This window comes from Rhineura floridana, chromosome 7, assembly GCF_030035675.1.
Source record: "Rhineura floridana isolate rRhiFlo1 chromosome 7, rRhiFlo1.hap2, whole genome shotgun sequence".
NCBI lineage: Eukaryota > Metazoa > Chordata > Lepidosauria > Squamata > Rhineuridae > Rhineura > Rhineura floridana.
The window spans coordinates 146,478,860-146,500,307 of NC_084486.1; the positions used below are offsets into that span (position 1 = coordinate 146,478,860).

General features: G+C 45.3%; 1 protein-coding gene across 2 annotated transcripts in view; it reads left to right on the plus strand.

Annotated features, from left to right (window-relative positions):
- The window catches only part of RNPEPL1 (arginyl aminopeptidase like 1), a 47,319-nt gene extending 26,464 nt beyond the window's left edge, over positions 1–20,855 (plus strand). For both annotated transcript variants that reach the window (XM_061637500.1, XM_061637499.1), the window contains 7 exons: positions 456–691; positions 2,250–2,363; positions 5,974–6,086; positions 7,632–7,740; positions 13,697–13,924; positions 15,104–15,246; positions 17,822–20,855. In XM_061637500.1, coding sequence (XP_061493484.1) covers positions 456–691; positions 2,250–2,363; positions 5,974–6,086; positions 7,632–7,740; positions 13,697–13,924; positions 15,104–15,246; positions 17,822–18,094 — 1,216 coding nt within the window. In that variant the 3' untranslated portion in view covers positions 18,095–20,855. The remainder of the gene's footprint in view (positions 1–455; positions 692–2,249; positions 2,364–5,973; positions 6,087–7,631; positions 7,741–13,696; positions 13,925–15,103; positions 15,247–17,821) is intronic.
- Positions 20,856–21,448: the final 593 nt, after the last annotated feature.

Here is a 21,448-nt window from a genome sequence, read left to right on the forward strand (position 1 = left end):
CTGTGGAGGGCTTCATTGCTCTTTAGTTCTCCTGAGGTCAGTAGTAAGGCTGTGATAAATAAGGGGACAGTGACTCTGCCAGTGTAAAGGAACTCCGGAGTTAGTTTAGTGAGCACAGGGTTCAAATCCCTACCCAGCTACAAAGCCAGTCCTTGTCTCACAGGGTTATTATAGGAGCATAACATGGAATAATCCCACATTTCCACCCTGAACTCCTTGGAGGAAAGTTAGCATACAAATAAATTACGATAGATGCCTGACTTGCAGGTAACCCTGTTGCTTGTGTTACACTGCTCCCCCCCCCCAGCACACAACAAGCAGACAGCACAGGCAGAGACAGGGCAGAAGCCCTCCTTTTCCCTAAGAACTTTACATGCATTGTTGCCTGCTTTGAGAATTATGGCTCCAAGTTCCTGCGTGTGATCTGGGTTCTCTCTCCTCCTTGTCCCTTCCAGGTATGACATCGTTTTCCTTCCCCCCTCTTTCCCCATTGTTGCCATGGAGAATCCATGCCTGACCTTCATAATCTCTTCCATCCTGGAGAGTGATGAGTTCCTCATCATCGACGTCATCCACGAGGTGGCCCACAGCTGGTTTGGCAACGCGGTCACCAATGCCACGTGGGAAGAGATGTGGCTGAGTGAAGGACTAGCCACTTACGCTCAGCGCCGGATCACCACTGAGACCTATGGTGAGCTGCAGGCTGTCTCTTAGGGCGAGTGGTGCTTCCAGGACCTCAGGTGCTTAGCCCGTGGGGAGAGCCTGTTTCAGTCATGCGAACCCAGTTTGTGCCTGGCGCCGTTAGCAGGAGCCCTAGATAGCCGCACTTCTGTAGCATATACAGTTCCTAATAAATTACCAGGTAGCTATAATCCTGACACTCTTAACTTCCCAGGGCTTTTAATAGCTTCCAACTAACCATTCTGAACAAATTGGGAGCCAAGCTCAGGATCTCTTCCCACTGCCCCTCCCCTTCCCCCCCCTTGGGAGCAAATTTATTATTGTTTATTATTTATTAAATTTATATCCTGCCCTTCCTTCCAATAGGAGCCCAGGGTGACAAACAAAAATACTAAAAACACTTAAAAACCTTTTAAAAACAGACCTTAAAATATATTAAACAAAACAGCTTTAAAAACATCTTAAAAAGCAATTCCAACACAGACACAGACTGGGATAAGGTCTCTACTTAAAAGGCTTGTTGAAAGAGGAAGGTCTTCAGTAAGTTGAAAAGTTAACAGAGATGGCACCTGTCTAATATTTAATATTTAAATCTTTAATATTTAAGGGGAGAGAATTCCAAAGGGTAGGTGCCACTACATTAAAGATCCACTTCCTATGTTGTGCGGAATGGACCTCCTGATAAGATGGTATCTGCAGGAGGCCCTCACCTGCAGAGCGCAGTGATCGGCTGGGTATATAAGGGGTAAGCTTTCCCCTTTGTACCCACTGCATCAGTAAAGCAGTTTGTCAGCCTGTCGGTGCTAACCACCATTAAGGTTAACAAGGACTCTCATATAACCAGGATCTGAAACTGTCATTTGAAGTGTGTTTTAGATCCTGGCTCAAGAGCAACCCTCTAGCCCTCTTCATACCTTACTCAAGGAAAGGGAGGCAGCGAGCAGAGACAGTCTGTGGGGTTGTGCTTGTTGGCCCAGGCCCGTGGCAAGCGGCTCTGCGCCAACCCTATCTGAGTTAAGCGTGGCCACTTGAGGTGGGGAAGCCTTTGTGCATTTACTTCTTTGTGCGGAGGCTTGTGTGGATTTTGGAAGCCTGCCCCAGGACAGCCACGCTACGTGTGGATGGGGGGAGCAGTGCTGGGCGGGGAGCTGCACATCATGGGGGCAGAGCAAAAAGCCCCCCTCCCTTTGCTTCTTTGCATAAGCGACATGTGTGCCTGGTGGTATATAAAGGTAATGTCATGGAGGGGCGTGGGAGGCTGCTAGCGGGTGAGCTGTTCAGATTGTAGGAAGGACTGAGCCAGGGTCCTATGAAGAGAACAGGCCTGGTGGGTGGGTGCCTGGGGAGGTTAGGAAACGTGGCTTGTGACAGGGAGTGGTCCAGAGGAATGAAGGCAGAAGTAGGTCAGGGGAGGACAAACGGGGGGGGGGAGAGAGTGAGAGAGCAGAGAAAAAAGGTGGCCAGGAGCTGTAAAGGCAAGGGAAGCTGAAGTCTACGTATAGATTTGAAATCTATGCAGACAGATATTTGGCTTCAGCTCTGAATATTTCCTTTCCTTTTTGGTGCAGGTGCTGCCTTTACGTGCCTGGAGACTGCCTTCCGTCTTGATGCCCTCCACAGACAAATGAAGCTCCTTGGAGAGGACAATCCTGTTAGCAAGCTTCAGGTTAAGCTGGAGCCAGGTATGTCTGGAGCTCAGATTATCTGGCTGGGCCATGCCTTCTTAAAAAAAACAAACCAGCTTGACTTTGGGGACCTGCCCATCTTTGGCTGCCTGTTGTGAGCTTTTGCTGTCATTGCTGTAATCTCATTCCCCCTCTTCCGCCCCCGAAGCCTAAAATAGTTGGGTTGAATCTTGGGTCATTTCCACAGAATACATGTAGTGTCAGAGAGACCAAGCATGGAATATTACAGCACAGTAGAAGCTGTTTGTCATCAAAATGCCACTCTAAATTAGGGGTAGGCAATGAGTTTTATTATGAAGTATGTAGCTGATTATTTTGAATTTCAGTTCAATAAATGTCTCTGTTTTGCTGGGTTCCCTTCTCCCTCATCTCTCTACATCTTCTGCACAGGAAGCCTGCTCCTCTACAATCTTTGACTCTGTCCCATTTCCAGAAGCAGGATGTGTGAAGGGTTTCCCCCCCCCCTCTGTTGGCCAACCTGAACTTTGACTTTTTTTCAGAACAGCTGTACCATTGAACAACTAAGAAAAATGAGCCCTTTTATTATTCAGTTACTTATTAATTTTATAGCCCACCTTTCCTCCCAAAAGGAGCCCAGGGCAGCAATGAAAGGATGCTGAGAAATAAGTTTTGTGTTTGGTGTCTGTGCACCCCAACTGTCAACATTTTATGATTGATCCTTCCCTCTCGGTAGTTAGAATATTTGTGAGCATTCCGTGACATTGCAACATCTGAGCCAATGGCTAGTGAGAGCTCTCAAGTGACAGGCATCCATATATATATACAGTATTAGTTAAAGAATGATCTTGAAGGCTGTAATCCTTTACACACTTACCTGGCAGTAAGCCCCATTGAATGGCGGACTTCTGAGTGAAGATGTAAGAATTTATGTATGGCCTGACCTCTAGATTACTTCATGAAAGAAGCAGAAGGAGATCCAGCCCCTGTGCGGGTCGTAACTCAGTAACCCAGAAAACACATCCCAAGAATCTGCCCACTGCACTCCAATCTTGTGGGCTGACTTAATTCCTCCAAAGAACCCCACTGCCAAGGTCCAGGTTGCATCCAGTTGACGTAGGGTTGCCAGGTTCAGGGCCTGAGACTGATCCTGTATCTTTAGGAGAAGAAAAAGTCAGCCAAGTGCAGGTGTTCTTGCAACAATGTAATGGGAAAAACTACAAGGTGGAATTCTCCCTTACCCCTGCACAACTTTTAAAGATACAGAAGACCTCCTGGAGGCCAGGCCCAGCCTCCAAGAGGTCTTCTGTATCTTTAAAAGTTGTGCAGGGGAAGGGAGAATTCTATCTTGTGGTTTTTCCCATTACAGGGTTGCAAGAACACCTGCACGTGGCTGACTTTCTCTTCTCCTAAAGATACAGGATCACTCTCAGGCCCTGAGCCTGGCAACCCTAAGTTGACGGGAGGTGAAGCATGCATGTTTTTTCTCCCATAGCCACAAACATAGAGGCACAAGTGGCCTTCCCTCCTCACCAGTGGGGTCTGTTTAGAGCAGGGGCTAACAACCCATTGCCCATGGGTGCCATGGTGCCCACAAAGGCCTAGAATGGTGCCTCCACAGGTAGCCCAGAATCTGAGCTCTCCTTTCCCCCCCCCTTTTTTTAAAAAGGTAAGTCTATAGTCCTCCTAGAAGGAAAGTTATGGAGCAAAATGTGCAGATACCCTTCTAAGCAATTTCTGTGAAATGACCCAGCCTAGCTGCTCCTACCTGTCAGTGTTATTAGCCAATGAGTGAAGTCATAGCTGTGACTGGTGTTTGGATACCAGGCAATAGCAATCCCTGGGGTCCTAAAGAGCTGCTGCTTTGCCCTCCCTTTTAGTGCACTTTTCCTGCTTCTCTTTTTTTCTAGTCCTTGGAATCTTCATAGTTTGCCCTTTTCCCCTAGCAACGAGGATGCAACTTGTGCTGAGTTTGCCTGAGACCTGGTAGTGCCTAGAAGTTATTTTCTGCAAGTACTACTTCACAATAAGCGTGGGTGAATGTTAAAGAATCCCCCTCCCCCTAAAAGGCAAAAGTGAAAACTTTGCAAAGAGGCTTAGGCATGTCTCCTGCTTTGCAGAACCTAAAGACCAGGGACTTACTAAGAATACACTGTATACTTAACTTACACTACAATGGTATACATGTGTATTCAGAAGTAAGTCTCTGTGTGTTTAATGGGGCCTACTTCCTGGTAAGTGGGTACATGATGGCAGCCTAGGCTTTTGTATAGGGTTGGCATTGGAGAAAAACAGGGTTCTTGTACCTTTAACGGTGTGTGGCAGGCAGAAATTCAACAGGTCAAACCTTTCCTAGTTTGGAAATACAATTATGAGAAAAGCTTCACCATTCCAGCACTCTAATTTTGTGTTATGCCACACACCTATGGCAGCCATTTTGTGACTTGTGCCCCCTGCAATTTGAAATGTGCCCTCTGGTCCAAAAAGTTGATGACCCCTGGTTTAGGGTATCTCCAGAGAGGAAGGTGCTACTTGGACTCCGGGAGAGGGCTGGAGGGGAAGAGAGGATGGGTCTCCTGTCTCTGAAGCTCCTTTCAGCATTGCTTGGACAGCCTGTTGCTTGTGCTAGAGTTTATGCGCCAGTTTATGCGGCCACTCCAAGATGGTGCTGGAGCCAGTTAGTAGGTGCCATCTGAGGAACTGCAAGGAACTATATGGAATGAAGGGAACCCTGTTTTGTCCCTCAAACCTGAGATTTCCCAGCTGTTACAAAATTTTCTGTTGATGATTAGAGCAGTGCCTTCTCTCTCATTTCAAATCCTCCTCAGACCCTGCCTGGCCTGGCCTATTAATCCCCATTCCCAACTGTAACCACGTTTAAGTATGTGTAACTGCATTTACTCTGAGGTTGCATTCACCCCATACATTCAAAACATTCTTATGCCAATTTTAATAGTCATGCTTCCACCAAAGAATCCTGGGAGTTGTTGTCTGTAGCTGGTAGGAGAACCTTAAGAACACGAGAAGAGCCTGCTGGATCAGGCCAGTGGCCCATCTAGTCCAGCATCCTGTTCTCACAGTGGCCAACCAGGTGCCTGGGAGAAGCCCGCAAGCAGGACCCGAGTGCAAGAACACTCTCCCCTCCTGAGGCTTCCGGCAGCTGGTTTTCAGAAGCATGCTGCCTCTGATTAGGGTGGCAGAGCACGGCCATCACGGCTAGTAGCCATTGATAGCCCTTAATAACCTTAACAAACTACAGTTGCCAGGATTCTTTGGGGGAAGCCATGACTGTCGAAAGTGGTATAAGGGTGCTTTAAATGTATGGCTCGGATGTGGGCACAGTTTCATCCCTCCCTCTGTTGTCTTCACCATTGCCTATCCCAGATTGTCAGCTCTTGGGGAGGGGGCGGCAAGTGCCTGCTTTATGTTCTGTGTATGGAACTTCATGGAGCCCCATGGGAAATGCTGCTGCTGTATAAATAAATCATAAAAAATAATAATTTGAAGAGGGAGAGAGGAAGCTATGGACCAAGGAAGTTGATTTTCATGGAGGGAGGGAGGAAGCTGTGGACCAAGGAAGTTCTTGCTGGCACTTGTTTGCCTTACCAAGGGATGTTGTGTTGTCTCCCCCCACCCCACCCCTTTACAGGTGTGAATCCTAGCAATCTGATGAACCTCTTCACGTATGAGAAAGGTTACTGCTTTGTTTACTACCTGTCTCAGCTCTGTGGAGACCCGGCACGCTTTGATGCCTTCCTTCGAGTTAGTAACTGGGGTTTCAGAGGTGGGATGTATCTATGTGTGTGTATATGAAACTCTTGCCTGTGTGCATTTCTCTTGAGATACCTAGGAGGAAGAGAGGGGCAGCACTTTAAAAAAAAAGAGGGGTGGGAGAGGGGCAGGCCTTAAGCAAGTCCTGGAAAATAGCAATTTGTTAAATGAATGTTGTTCTGCAAGAAGATCCCTGGTCAAATTACATCAGCAAAGGATCTTTGTGATTCTTCCTCTGGTGCATCATCTTAAAGAACTCCGTAAATGTTTGGAGGTAGTGGAGTGGAAGAAGAGAGGGAGTGACCCTTTAGAGGTCATCCTTCGGGAGGATCTGAGTTAGAGCCCCAGAAGCTCTGGGTTGTGTTCAGCACCCTGTGATGCTTTGCCAGAGGGCAGTATATAAATATGTCTATCAATAAAAAATACAACAAAGTGTTACTCAGAGTAGACCCACTGAAATTAATGAACCTAAGGTAGTCATTTCTAGTAACTTCGTGGGGTTTACTCTGAGTAAGACTAGCATGGAATACCACTGGAGACAGCAGGAGGAGCAGCAGCCGGAATATATTCTTGTTTTTAATGTTACTATATTGAATATGTGGTTTAGAATTTTTAAATTGTACTTCTGTTGTTTTTCATTGAAAGTTGTTTTGAATATTATTTTAATAGAAAATGAGGTATACGTATATAATCTAAGCAGCTGACATGGCAATGCATGCTGGATAACCCCCCCCCCTCCAGTTTTCTCAGAAGTGGCTTGTAGCTCTTTCTACTTTTAGCCTGAGTCACGTGGTCATGTTTGCCCAGATTACCATCTGCAATGCATGTGAGTTGTGTCCCTACTGGAGCACTTGGTATTTTATTTCTGTGTGTTTAGCCTGGCCCTCCTAAAAGCTTGGAGTGCTGAATGATTTAAAGAAAGTCCTTGTGACAGATGAATGGCTTTTTAGTCAGTCTCCAGGAGAAGGGAGTTTAGTCAGTCTCCAGGAGAAGGGAGTTTAGTCAGTCTCCAGGAGAAGGGAGTTTCATGATTGAGGACGTTAGTAGTCATCAACATCCTTGGTTTACACCAGATATTTCTATCTGTGCGTTGTATTCAACAAAACACTAAGGCTAAGGTTCCATCAGCACAAGGATTTCTCCTTGTGTGACAGAACAATCTCTGCCTCTCCTTCCCCCCTATGTGCCCCCAGAATCTGTTCTGGGGGTTCCCCAACCCTCTGAAGCAGATTTGGGGATGTCACAGGGAATGCATGGGGAGGAGAGGGGGGAACTCCCCTTGTGCTAGTGCTAATCCATGCTCTAATGCAAACAGGTAGTTGAATACCGCCCTGTCTATCTGCATTCTCCTCTGGGAGGCTGACCTTCCTTAATTTTGTACTTTACTTTGTCTTCTAGCACGTATGCCCCGTTCCCCATTGCCTTTCCCAGTACTGCTCTGCCTTTCCCTATATCCTTGACTTCATTCCTTAGCTGTCTCGCTCTTTCCCCTGAAACCTGCCAACTCCTTAAGCCATTCTCCTGGTTCTCTTTCAGGCCTACATCGAGAAGTACAAGTTTACTAGCGTTGTGGCCCAAGATCTCTTGGATTCCTTCCTGGCTTTCTTTCCAGAACTGAATGAACAATGCATTGATAGCAAAACAGGTAGGCAAGTTCTCTGCATTGGTTCCTTGTGGGATGATAAAGCATGATATCAAAATAAACGATCCTATGAGGTGTTGCTCCAGCACTGTCTACTTTCTACTGAGCCATTCTGGCAGGGGCTGGGAGAGGAAAGGGCTCCTTCTCACCCAATTGTGGTGCATCTTGTGGGCCTCTCTGGCAACCAAGTGCTGCAAAGCAGGGATGGGGAACCCTTTTTGGCTTCACGGGCCAGATGGTCAGGATTGGCTTTGCCGGCCAAATTTGATAGGTGGGCAGGGCTTCATAATGATGTCATTATGAAGCCACATGATTGACAGGTGGGTTGCCTGCCTACCTGTCAAAATCCCTTGCATGGGGTTCTTGCATGAGTGCTCAGGCTGCAGCATGAGGGACGTTCTTAGCTCAGTGCTCGGGAAACCATGAGCACAGGGCTGGCAAAGCGCTTCTTTCTCCCCCCTCCATTGGGGAGGGGAGAAAGAAGCCTGCATTTTACAGGCACCGATGCGCATGAGAGAAGCCCTTATTGCCTGCAAAAAGCAAGTTTCTCCCCCCCCCAAATGCCTGAAAGAAGATGAAGCTGCTTTCTTGCTTGCTGTCACTGCTCATACCTGATTGGGGGAAATGATTTGGGGGAAATGGCCTCATGAGCAAAACTGGATCCCCGGTGGGTGAAGATTGGCCCATGAGCCAGAGTTTCCCCACCTCTGCTGTAGAGGTTGTCCATAACTCTCAAAGAATGGGATGGAGGGAAGCAGCAAAGGGACAGGCTCCCCCCCTCCGGCTTGCTTGTGATTCACCTGCTTTTTTCCCTGTTGCGGCTCAAGCCAATCTACAGGCTTGAGTAACGCACAGTTTCTTGCAAAGGAAACCTAGAAGGAGAAGAAGGCATGGGTGGGTTGGGGTGGGTTGGGGTGGGTTAGAGGATTGTGTAAGGAAGCTACACCTGTGAATGGTATTTGCTGGCTGACTCGCTGGCGCTGGAAGGAATCTGAATATAGCTCATGTTGTTGCTGTTCTAAGGTCCTGCCACTTCAACCTGGGAGGAGAGAGGGAAAGTATTTTGCACTGGGCATGTCCTGCAGCAAAGACATCAACCCTGTTGGGCTGCTTGGATTTGTCCCACCTTTTGTGTTCAGTTGAATTGCTGCCAAGTTCTAAGTGGCATAACCCTGGGCTGTTCTCTGCATTGTTTCAAGGCTCTGTGTCTGCTGGGCATTCTGCTTGTCAGCAGAAAGAAAGTTCCATATATGAGATTGAGATAAGAATCCTCCTTAGAAGGGGGAGGAGAAAAAAATTAATAATACTGTAGGTCCAGCAGGAGTATGTTATGCATGAATGCATGTTCATGAATTGCTTCCTATGAAACATCTTGAAGCAATTTAACAGTAAAAACATTAACAATGAAAACATATAAAACAATTTTATATATAAAAATAAGTTCAGATGAGGTTGGCATAAAAATCTCCACTTAAAAGGCTTGTTAAAAAGGAAGGTTTTTGCTCTTATGGTCATTAGTAATAAGTGGAAAATAGCTAAATCTCTTTCACTTGATGAATGGATGATTAAGATGTGGCTGTCAATCCACGTGATAAAATTAACAAATTTTGACAGAACAAGAGAAGGCAGACAACCTAACAACCGGTTTATTGAAGAATTGAGAGTTTTTTTAAATAACGTATTGGAGTAATAAAATTCAAGATAACGTTAATCCATACACTTTAGTAGGTACATTGTAAGACAAGTTAGTTTTATAAATCAGTTCAAGCAGTGGTTATAATTCATTGATTATTGGTGTTGCATATTTTTTCCATGTCTGTTTATTGCCTTAACTGTCACTTTGGATGCTTATAGAATTAAATACTGATTTGTATTTGTTCTAACACCCAGTTATTGGTCTTTTTCGCAGTCCGTGGTATGCGCAAAGCTCTCCTCCAACACCACATTTCAAATGAGTTGATTTTTCTCTTATCCACTTTTCTCACTGTCCAACTTTCACATCCATATTTAGAGATCAGGAATACCATGGTCTAAATGATCCTGACTTTAGTGTTAATGATACATCTTTGCTTTTGAGGACCTTTTCTAGTTCTCTCATAGCTGCCCTCCCCAGTCCTAGCCTTTTTCTGATTTCTTGACTATTGTCGCCATTTTGGTTAATGACTACGCTAAGGTATTGATAATCCTTGACAAGTTCAATGTCCTCATTATCAACTTTGAAGTTACATAAATCTGTTGTCATTACTTTAGTCTTCTTGACTTTCAGCTGTAGTCCTGCTTTTGTGCTTTCCTCTTTAACTTTCATCAACATTCATTGATCATTACTGGTTTCTGCTAGTAGTGTGGTATTGTCTGCATACTAGTATTGTATCGTCTGCATATCTTAAATATTGATATTTCTCCCTCCAGTTTTCACACCTCCTTCATCTTGGTCCAATCCCTCTTTCTGTATATGTTCTGTGTATAGATTAAACAAGTAGGGTGATAAAATACACCCCGTCTCACACCCTTTCTGATTGGAACCTGTCGGTTTCTCCATATTCTGTCCTTACAGTAGCCTCTTGTCCAGAGTATAGGTTGCGCATGAGGACAATCAGATGCTGTAGCACCCCCATTCTTTTAAAGCATTCCATAGCTTTCCATGATCTGCACAGTCAAAGGCTTTGCTGTAATCTATAAAACACAGGGTGATTTTCTTAGGAAATTCCTTGGTCTCTTCTATTATCCAGCGTATGTTTGCGATATGATCTCTGGTGCCTCTTCCCTTTCTAAATCCAGCTTGGACATCTGGCATTTCTTGCTCTATATATGGTAAGAGCCTTTGTTGTAGAATCTTGAGCATTACTTTACTTGCAAAGGATAAGCAATAGTTTGATAATTACTGCATTCCCTGGGGTCCCCTTTCTTTGAAGTTGGGATGTATAGTGAATGCTTCCAATCTGTGGGCCATTGTTTTGTTTTCCATATTTGTTGACAAATTTGGACAGATTCCATCTCAGTAACTTGTAGCAGCTCAATTGGTATGCCATCGGTTCCTGGTGATTTGTTTCTTCCAAGTATTTGAAGTGCAGCTTTTACCTCACATTCTAAAATTTCTGATTCCTCTTCATACAGTTCCTCCATGAATGAATCTGTCATCCTTGCATCTCTTTTATATAATTATTGCTTCCATCTTCCTTTAATTTCATCTCTGTCAGTCAGTATGTTCCCCTGTTGATTATTCACCATCCCTACTCTTGGTTTGAATTTCCCTTTCTCTAATCTTTTGGAATAGGGCTCTTGTTCTACCCTTTCTGTTGTCCTCTTCTATTTCTATACAATAACTATTGTAATACTTCTCTTTGTCCCTATGTATTAGTCACTGTATTATTGCATCTAGGGTTCTAACTGTGTTTCTGTCTCCTTTTGCTTTTGCTTTCCTTCTCTCTTTAACCATTTTAAGAGTTTTGTTAATCATCCATTGAGGCCTTTCTCTCTTTTTAATTAGAGGTATTGTTGCATTCTTCCCTGATAAGGTCTCACTCCATAATGACTTCACTCCATAGTTCTTTTGGTTCTCCATCAGCTAGGTTTAAAGCCTTTAATCTGTTCCTTTTTAAATTCTTCTGGGATGTTATTTAAATTGTATTTTGGCATTATAATTGCTTTGTTCTTCTTCTTTAGCTTTACTCTGATTTTCAATATTACCAGTTCATGATCTGTACCACAGTCTTCTCCTGGTCTTGTTTTCGCAGGAAGTATGAAACTTCTCCATCTTCTGCTTCCAATTATATAATCGATTTTATTCCCATATTGAGCATTGGATGATGTCCATGTGTACAGTTGTCTTTTCGGTTGCTCGAAACATGTGTTAGCAAGAAACAAGTTATTGGCTTCACCGAATTCAATAAGCCTTTCTCCTAAGCCCCATTTCCCCACAATTTCTAGTTCTTCTCTGTTCCCTACTTTTGTGTCCCAGTCCCCCATGATAATCAGAACATCTTGTTTGGGTGTGTGATCAATTTCTTCCTGTACTTTTGCATAAAATCTCGCCAATTCCTCTTCTTCTGTGTTTGCTGTTGGAGTGTAGACTTGGATGATGGTTATGCTACTAGGTTTCCCATTTAATCTTATTGATAACACTCGCTCAGATCTCACATTATAGCTCCTAATTGCTTTTGCTACATCACGTCTCACTAATTGCTTTTGCTACATCACTTCTCACTATTAAAGCAACCCCGTTTCTTCTTGATTTCTCATTTCCTGCATAAAATATTTTGTAGTTGCCTGATTGAAAGTGTCTCATACCCGTCCATTTTAATTCACTCACGCCAAGCATTGTAATATTTATATGTTCCATTTCTTTCTTGACAATTTCTGACTTTCCCTGGTTCATGCTTCTCACACTCCATGTTCCTGTTGCGTATGTTTTACAACTCTGGACTCTCCTTTCACATCTGTGCGCTTCAGCCTCTGGGCTTCCTTTCGGCTTTGACTCAGCTGCATCATGTCACCGAGCTACTCGTACTTGTCCGTTGTTCTTCCCCAGTAACTTGATCAGTGTCTTCTGACCTGGGGATCTCATCTTCCAACACTATCTTGTGTTAGGTGAGGTATAAAAGTAATGAATAAATAAATTATAAACAACTCTCAGACTTGTGCAAAGTCATTGGATTGTCTTGCAGAGAACTTGAAGCTGCTTAGAATAGCAAAACAATCCCCACACGCAGCTCAGATGGAAAATCAGCTTTGCTGATGTTCAGTTACTTGTTGAGCAACTACAATGGAGAAAAGCAGCTGGGGGAGTGTTTGGGGGGGAATTTCTTCATTTGTTTCTTTATTTATTAGATTTATATCTCCCCCCCTTTGTCCCAGTAGGAGCCCAGGGCAACACGACAATTCAGGTCACGTCTGGCAGTCACAAAGGCCAGCTATGTGGTTAACTGGAATGCCTGCCTCCATTGTTAATTTTTTGGGAGGAATGCCTGCAATTCTTCAAAGTGGTGCAGCATTCACCTTGCAAATCCAGTACTTTTCCTGTAGGTTCACCTGCTCATTTGAATCAGCTTAACACTGATTAGAAACTCTGCATGCAGCCCAAGCCTTCCCAGTTACATTCCATCTACAATTCTTAAAAGCTAAATTAAGAACAAGGTAAAAACAAAATTACGGGTTGTATCCTTTGCTAGGCCTACTCAGAGTAGTCCCATTGAAAATAATGGCGATGATGGTCCATGAATTTCAGTGGATCTTCTCTGAGTGTAATTTAGTTGGAGGCAACTCATAATGTCATAAATAAACTGAGCTGTGTGCAAAACAGAATTAAAAGTCAGAGTCCAGGGAACTTTGGCTAAACATAGAAGTTTTAAAGAGGTTTTTAAAGATAATTACTGTCTCCGCCTGAAACATTATTCAAGGGTATGTGCTATCACTGATAAGGCCCATTTCTGTATTGTCACCGGGTGACAATCTGTTGGTCATGGACTGATCTCTGAGGAGATCTTAAAATTTTGTCTTGGTCTGTACTGTGTAAGGTATCCTGGTCACCAAGTTGTGTCATGTCCAAGGACTGGAATGTAACAACAACAGTTAGTGTTATTTCATGGCATTATTGGAGTAGGGCTGGAGTAAAAGGAAAGGCATGCTTGTCTTGTGACATTGAAGATTAATATAATCTTGGCACATGGTCTTTAGTGTTGGGACTGGTGCTTTGCTTTACTGTGTGACAGAGCACATACTTTGCCTGTAGAATGTTGCAGTGTCATTCATTGGCATCTCAAGTGCAAAAACATCTCAAGGAACAGGACTGAGGAAGATTTGTGCCTGAGACTTTGAAAATCCATTGTCAATTAGTATAGAGTAGACAGTGCTGGGCCAATAGCTCAATATAATGCAGCTGCAAATACTCATAGGCGCATGCCTGTTTTTAATTTGAGAAGAATTGCACACTGTCTGATTCTTGTTGACGTGTCTGTTGCAGGACTAGAGTTTGAACGCTGGCTCTATGCAACAGGCCCTCCTTTAATTGAGCCAGACTTATCTCAGGGATCCAGTCTGACCAGCCCAGTGGAGACACTCTTTAGTCTCTGGACCACAGAGCCTCTGGATGCTGTGGCTGCTGCTAGCAGTGTCAATATCACAGAGTGGCGAACTTTCCAAACTGTGCTTTTCCTGGACCGGCTATTGGATGGGTCGCCGCTGCCTCATGGTGAGTTTTGTTGAGTTGGCAGGCGAGCGTATATGAGGCAGTTCCTACTTAGCTTAGCTAGAAAATGCAAAGACTATGGGCAGTATTCAACTAACTTTTTGATGGATTGATTTGATTGTTTGGGTTTATTTATATGCCCCCTTTCCACAGTGACCTGTGCCGAAAGTGGCTTATAACAAGCACTCAAAATAAAAGCTCTGGGAAAGGAGTCAGTTTACAAAACATAACGATAAATTCAAATAAGGCAAAAATAAACAATTTAGCAAACATGAAATAAATTCAATATTACAAAAGAAATAATCTGGTCTTAAATACATAAGTGCAAAGAAGAAAGCTAATAGAACTCCAGATGTGCATCTTGTTGCACTCCAAGGAGCCTCAGCAGCTGGCTTAAATCTGCTTCAGATTTTTGTGCTAGTGCTAGGGTTAGTGGTAGCGGGACAAGGGTTTAACCCTTGTTTTTCCCCTGTGTACACCCCACACCGTCCCCACATCTTTGGAGGGTATGGGGAACTCCCAGAACAGATTTAGGGTTGGGCAGAGAGGGGGAGATTGTTCTGTCATGCAAAGAGAAATCCTCTTGTTGGTGGAACAAGTGCCTTAGGGCTACATTGACTACAACCCTATGAGTACAAGGTGGAGTGGGGGATGCTAAGTATTAAAATTGGGGGATTGGTAGCAGGAGTATTGAATTCTTTAGGTATTATCAATAATAGGCTATGATAACCAGGTGACTTATTAACCAACAGTGAACCACTGCAGACTTCTACACACTTGAATTCTGCAAGAGAGATGGTCACAAGAGAGTGTCTCTCATCCCATCCCACACCACACATCCATTCAGAGAAACAAGATCATCAGTGTCTGATACCTGAGGGTTCCCTAGAGAGATGGCAGAAGCACATCTTTTTATAGGTACAGAGAACTCTTGCACTCACTCCTGGGATCAGCATGCCTGTAGTGAGCCCATGTTTTGTATATGAAAATTCAGTCTCAGCATCTCCAGCTATTTCTGGGAAAGATCGCTGCCTGAACCCTGGAGAGCCTCTGCCAGTTAGTGTAGACCAGCCTTGGGCCACCAGATGTTGGAGAATTTCCTCTCTTCGGGGCACGTTTCCTCTGTCGCTAGTGCCGGGCTGCCTGGTTCCAGTTCTGAACTGTGTAATATCTGCTCTTCAGAGGTGATATCGAAGCTGTCTGAATGCTACTCGGTTCAGTTGGATGGCATGAATGCAGAGATTCGTATCCGCTGGCTGCAGATCATCGTCCGCAACGACTACTATCCTGACCTTCACAAAGTCCGGCGTTTCTTGGAAAACCAGGTACTAACTGCCAGATTAAAATGACCTGCGCCTCTCGGGGCGTGAGGTTTGGGCATGAAACAACCAGCGTGCCACAGACCCAGGAGCTCCTGCTGCTTGGCCAAGTGTGTGGCGCAGTTTGCCTGCTGGGGCTTGGGGAGGTGAAAGTGAGAGAGGACAATATCATCCTGAAGGCCTTTGTCCTGCCAGCTGCCCTACTTCAACCACCCTAAATGGCTTCATGCACAGGGCTGATTGCCTCTTTCTGCCCAGGGTGGACCCCTGCTTTTCCTTGCCAGGGATAAGTCAAGCAGACGCCAGCCTCGTGCCTATAGATGTCTTTCTCAGACACCATTCTCAGTCACTTATGTGTCTGTCCACCTTGCTTGTCTCCTCCTTTTTGTCGAGCTGTTGATCTGCACCTAATCTCTGCATTGAAGAATGTTGTGCTGCTTATGGATAGTTTTCCCTGTTGGAATTTCCCAATGTTGGATATGCTAGGAGCGTACAGGACAACTTAAAAAAAAAATCAAAGAATACAAGATGCGGATGTTAAATGGCTGATTTGTCAGCATCATAAGAACATAAGAAGATCCTGCTGGATCAGGCCAGTGGCCCATCTAGTCCAGAGTCCTGTTCTCACAGTGGCCAACCAGGTGCCTGGGGGAAGCCTGCAAGCAGGACCCGAGTGCAAGAACACTCTCCCCTCCTGAGGCTTCCGGCAACTGGTTTTCAGAAGCATGCTGCCTCTGACTAGGGTGGCAGAGCACAGCCATCATGGCTAGTAGCCATTGATAGCCCTGTCCTCCATGAATTTGCCTAATCTTCTTTTAAAGCCATCCAAGCTGGTAGCCATTACTGCATCTTGTGGGAGCAAATTCCATAGTTTGACTATGCGCTGAGTAAAGAAGTACTTCCTTTTGTCTGTCCTGAATCTTCCAACGTTCAGCTTCTTTGAATGTCCACGAGTTCTAGTATTATGAGAGAGGGAGAAAAACTTTTCTCTATTCACTTTCTCAATGCCATGCATAATTTTATACACTTCTATCATGTCTCCTCTGACCCGCCTTTTCTCTAAACTAAAAAGCCCCAAATGCTGCAACCTTTCCTCGTAAGGGAGTCGCTCCATCCCCTTGATCATTCTGGTTGCCCTCCTCTGAACCTTCTCCAACTCTATAATATCCTTTTTGAGATGAGGCGACCAGAACTGTACACAGTATTCCAAATGCGGCCGCACCATAGATTTATACAACGGCATTATGATATCGGCTGTTTTATTTACTCATCTGGGTTTACTCATTTATTCATCTGGGCATATCAGCTGGTGCACAAAGTCCCTAAACCTTAGAGTGATAGAAGCTCAGATGGAATGACTGAGGGCCAATTCTTTCCCCATGTTTTCTACTGAAGCTTTCAGTCCTGTTCAGGACACTGAGTTAGGCAGAGTATAGGGCTGGGTCTTTTATTAGTCTGGGAGTACTGATGACTTCATCTTAGCACTCTTCAAGTACTTGAAAGGTTGCCACACAGAGGAGGGCCAGGATCTCTTCTCAATCTTCCCAGAGTGCAAGACATGAAATAATGGGCTCAAGTTGCAGGAAGCCAGATTTCAGCTGAACATCAGGAAAAACTTCCTGTTAGGTCGGTACAAGAATGGAGCCAATGACCTAGGGAGGTGGTGGGCTCTCCAACACTGGAGACACTCAAGAAGCAGCTGGACAGCCACCTGTCGAGTATGCTTTAATTTGGATTCCTGCATTGAGCAGGGGGTTGGACTAGATGGCCTTATAGGACCCTTCCAACTCTACTATTCTATGATTTAATGCTTCTTAGTGAGTTCACACCGGCAGAGATCTAATGCAGGAGTGATCTGACTGCAGTCTTGTGCAGTCTACATTATTATTATTATTTTATTGTTAAGCCCCATGATGTACTGACGGGTGTTCAGATTTTTCAAATCAAGTGTATCAGTTGATGCGTCCTGATGACATGGAAAAGGTGCTTGCAGTAATGCCCGGCCACAGGCTGTCTGGACCCTTGCCCTTCTTCGCTGATTAAAGCTAGGGCCTTACTGGTAGGGCCTACTACATGAAGGCATAACTCCTTGTTGACGTGAGTTATGCTTCTGATCCAGGGTGGGGTGGGAACCACTAGTAGTGCTCCACAGGTGGTCTCAGTGATTGATCTAGGACATACAGGGTAAAATGATCCTTAAGGTATCCTGTGCCTAAGTTGTTCAGGGCTTTGTACACTAGTACCAGAGCCTTGAACCTTGGCCCAGTAGCAGATGTGAAGCCGGTGCAAGTTTTTGACCGCTGGTGTCATATGTTTGGCAGTAGTTCTTTCAATACCCCTGTAAGGGAGATCAGTATTATGTTCTTATATGGAAGGTTGAGGCTGAGAGACAGTGGCTTGTCAGAGGCTGCTACAGAGCTTAAAGGAGAGATCTAGACCTAGACTTCCTGATCCATGGGTCAGCCTCTTTGTTTCTGCGCTATGCCAGCTATCTACAGGCATACAACTACTGTTGTTAGCTGTAAATCAAAATAAACATTTATTTATGTATGACGTTAATCTACTCTCGTTTGCATCATAGATGTCGCGGATGTACACAATTCCGTTGTATGAGGACCTCTGCACTGGCACCCTGAAGTCGTTTGCCTTAGAAGTTTTCTACCAGACCCAGAACCAGTTGCACCCCAACTTGCGGAAGACCATTCAGCAGATCTTGACCCAGGGCCTGAACCCGCTGCTTGCCATGGACACGACAGCTGTTGCTGCAGACGCTCCGGCTGCCGGCCTTGAGGACAAAACCCCAGAAGCTGCACACAGTGCCATTTCTCTCAGGGACGTAAATGTGTCTGCTTAGCTCGCCAGCTCGTGCTGGGCATTTGGAAGTGGAAGGGTAGGCAGGCAAGGGGCATTGTTAACCAAGTGTAGCCCCCTTACCCCTTGTGCCACAGCTGGGGGACTGGGTTTCTTATCCTCCCCCCACCCCCATCCTATACACACGAATGTGCCTTCAGGTGCCTGATGCATTGGCACAGCCAGATATCAGGGATGTATCTCCTTCTAGCTGCAAGCAGGAACTGCTACGGGATGGATCGTTTGACTTGATGCATCATGAATGTGATTTCCAGGGTGAGTTTTGTTCTCCCACTGCAAACGGGAAGAATTCTGCTTCAGGCACATGAGAGGTGTTGTGTGCTCCAGGCCTTAAGAGAGACAAAGTCACCACTGGCTGTGCTGACAAGGAAGTATGGGGGGGGGAGAGAGAGAGACTATTGGGATCATGGAGATTTTGAAGGTGTGGCAGCGCTCTGCCCAGAACAGAGACTTCGGAAACCCTGAAAGGAGCGGTGCTGGTGGAAATTTATTTGTGCTCTTTTACAGTGTAATTCAGGAGGTGGAGGGTTTAGAACAACGAAGAATCTCTTTTTCAAGCAGTGTTTTGGTTTCATCAGAATGGTTGGACCCTAAAGATTAGGAGGCAGGGGGAGGATTCAGCATCCTCCATCATGTCACTTCTGCCTTTCTCCTTTGCAGGAAGTTTGACACCCAAACTGCAACGGGGCCAGTTTTCTTAAACGCGGTTGTAAATCCTTCATTAGTGCCTGGAATACAGCTCTGAAAAAACACACATGTAAGAGTGACTTGCATCCCTGTCTTGCAAATTAATAAATGGGGTGCACTGGCAAATTTGGGCACAATCCACCAATAACTTTCCACATGTGTTTGTATGCAATTTCTGCTCGTGCTTAAAGAGGTCAGTGCAAGCGAAGATCCTGGTGGGTTGTCTCTCTGGTCTGTTGGTGCTGCCCCAAAAACCCACAGAAGTGGACAACCAGGCTAAGCTTTGAGTTCAGAAATGTCTGCTTTGTGTCCTGCTAGGCCGGTGGCTTGGTCGAGGACATTTTTTAAATCTCTTTCTCTCTGGATGAGAAAATGACAGTTGGAGAGGGAAGCCTGCTTCTTCCAAACCTGTCCCTTGAGTTCAGTGTCACGTTGCCCATCAGCAAAGCCTTTCCTTCCGGACCATTAGACAGAGTGAAAGAGAGACAGACTTGTGCATTGCCCTTCTGGGGCAGACCAGCCAGCCAAGCTAGTATCTATCAAAACTGAATGGAAAGTTAGCTGGATATTGAGGCGTTGGTGCATCTTTCCAAAGATGGTCGAAAGTGGGTAAAATGGTGCAGGCGTAGGTTTTCCTGCTGAGGGAGTGGCTGAGTTTTTCTCTCAGGGCATTTTGCAGGGACAAGAGAGCTGATGATTGAACAAATAGGTTTATAAAGAGGCTTCAACAAAAAGCTGTCGCTCATGGGCTGCATGTGGTCTGTGGAGGTTTTCCACAAGGTCCCTATGGTGTCTCCTATTTGGCCCTGACCCCTCCTACTCTAGTTCTATGCTGGCTGCAGGAGGGAGCAGGGAGGCAGCAAATAAGAGGCGCTGTGGGCCCATCCAGATAGGGAGTATAGCAAGGGGCAAAGGTTTAACGCCCATCTACCCCCAGCACCACGGTCCCGATGCACATCGGGCTCCTAGCGCCTGCAGTTTGCGTTCCCGAAAAAGGATCCACTGAAATGAATTTGTTTTTTCCCTACACAAACTGAAGGTGTGGGGTCCCAATCCATGTTAAGTGCGCAAGTGTGTTTACATTTGTATGTTAAGGGTGTGTGACTGTGCATATCTCCCCTCCCCCCACTGCTGAAAAGTGGCTCCTGGCGGCCTCTGCAAAGATAATGCAGTTCTTGACTTGAAAAGGGTTCCTTATCCCTGCCCTAAGGGGTGAAGAGGGGGCATTGGTCCTCGTGCATTGTTCGGGGGGTAGGCTGTTGTGTGGGACCTGCAGCACCGGCTCCTCGCAATGTGTTCTTGGCCGGTTTGGGCACACGCAGCTCCCCTTCTCACTTGCATGTGTTTTACCCGGCTGTTGCACAACCTCTGTGGGATTTGCTCGTGCTAGTGGCCTCCACATTCAACAGTCACATTGGCCAATGTTACCTATTCGGGGGGGGGGGAAGAGAGAGGCTGTGTACCTCCTGGCAGCTGCATCTTGTCCAGCACACCCTACAGGGAGAAATGAGGAATCTCAGGTGACCATCTTGGCACATGAAAACTGTTCAGACCTGCATGCAGGTGGAGGTGCTTGCCATTAACACCCCTGTTCTCCCCACCCACCCCCATTCTTTGACTTTAAATTAATTTTCAAGTTCTGTTAGTCTTAGCCTCAGACAAAGTTTGATAAAGCAATAATGAGTGCTGGGCATAAGAAAGAAGTTTCATCTTATGTTGTGGTACTCTGAAGTTACAAGCAGCTCTTCCCTCCTTCACAACAGAGATTAACTATACTTAAATTATTGGGGAATATGGTGGGCTTCCCATCCCCCCCGACACACACAGCCATTTGTATGTAACATTGCAAACAATTGGCCACTCTTGGTATGCAGCACCTTTGACTGCGTTTCTCGTGTGGCAGAGACTGGCCAACTTAGTCCTCTGTTTTATTGCATTTTCCCCCCCTCTGAGAATGTATGCAACCCTGGTGGAAATTCCTTTTAAACATACATTGATGCCTTATGGTAACATCACTTATAAATGTTGAATTAAAATAAACTTTGTGACTTTCTGAATCTTGGGGGTCGTCTGTGTCTTTCGCACTACGCCATCTATGCTTGTCTGAGCCCCCCCCCCGGTCAATATTGTATCAGGGCAAGAGAGGATGGATGCAGGAGCCATGGACTTTGCCAAAGGCAACATTATTCATTTATTTTATGGCATTCTTAGGTCCACAGATCTTAGGCCAGGTTACAGAATTTTAAAACGATAATGCATCCACATTAAATAAGAACAGTGTTAAAATTATCAGTATGAAACCTAACAGCAGTTCTCCTCAAAATGCCTGTGCAAATTAGCCCTGTGATTCCAGGTTTGAAATTCCTGCCTCAGGAAAGCATGTATAGCCCCTTCAATGATTTATTTTAAGGAGACCTTTAAAACTGTGCTCAGCATTGATTGTTTCTGTGTGATGAGATTTCTATAGTCAAGTAATGCCCGAACATAAGAAGAGCCTGCTGGATCATGCCAGTGGCCCTTCTAGTCCAGCATCCTGTTCTCACAGTGGCCAACCAGATGCCCTCATGGGAAGACCACGAGAAGGGTATGAGCACAAGAGCACTCTCCCTTCCTGTGGTTTCCAGCAACTGGTATTCAAAAGCCTACTGCC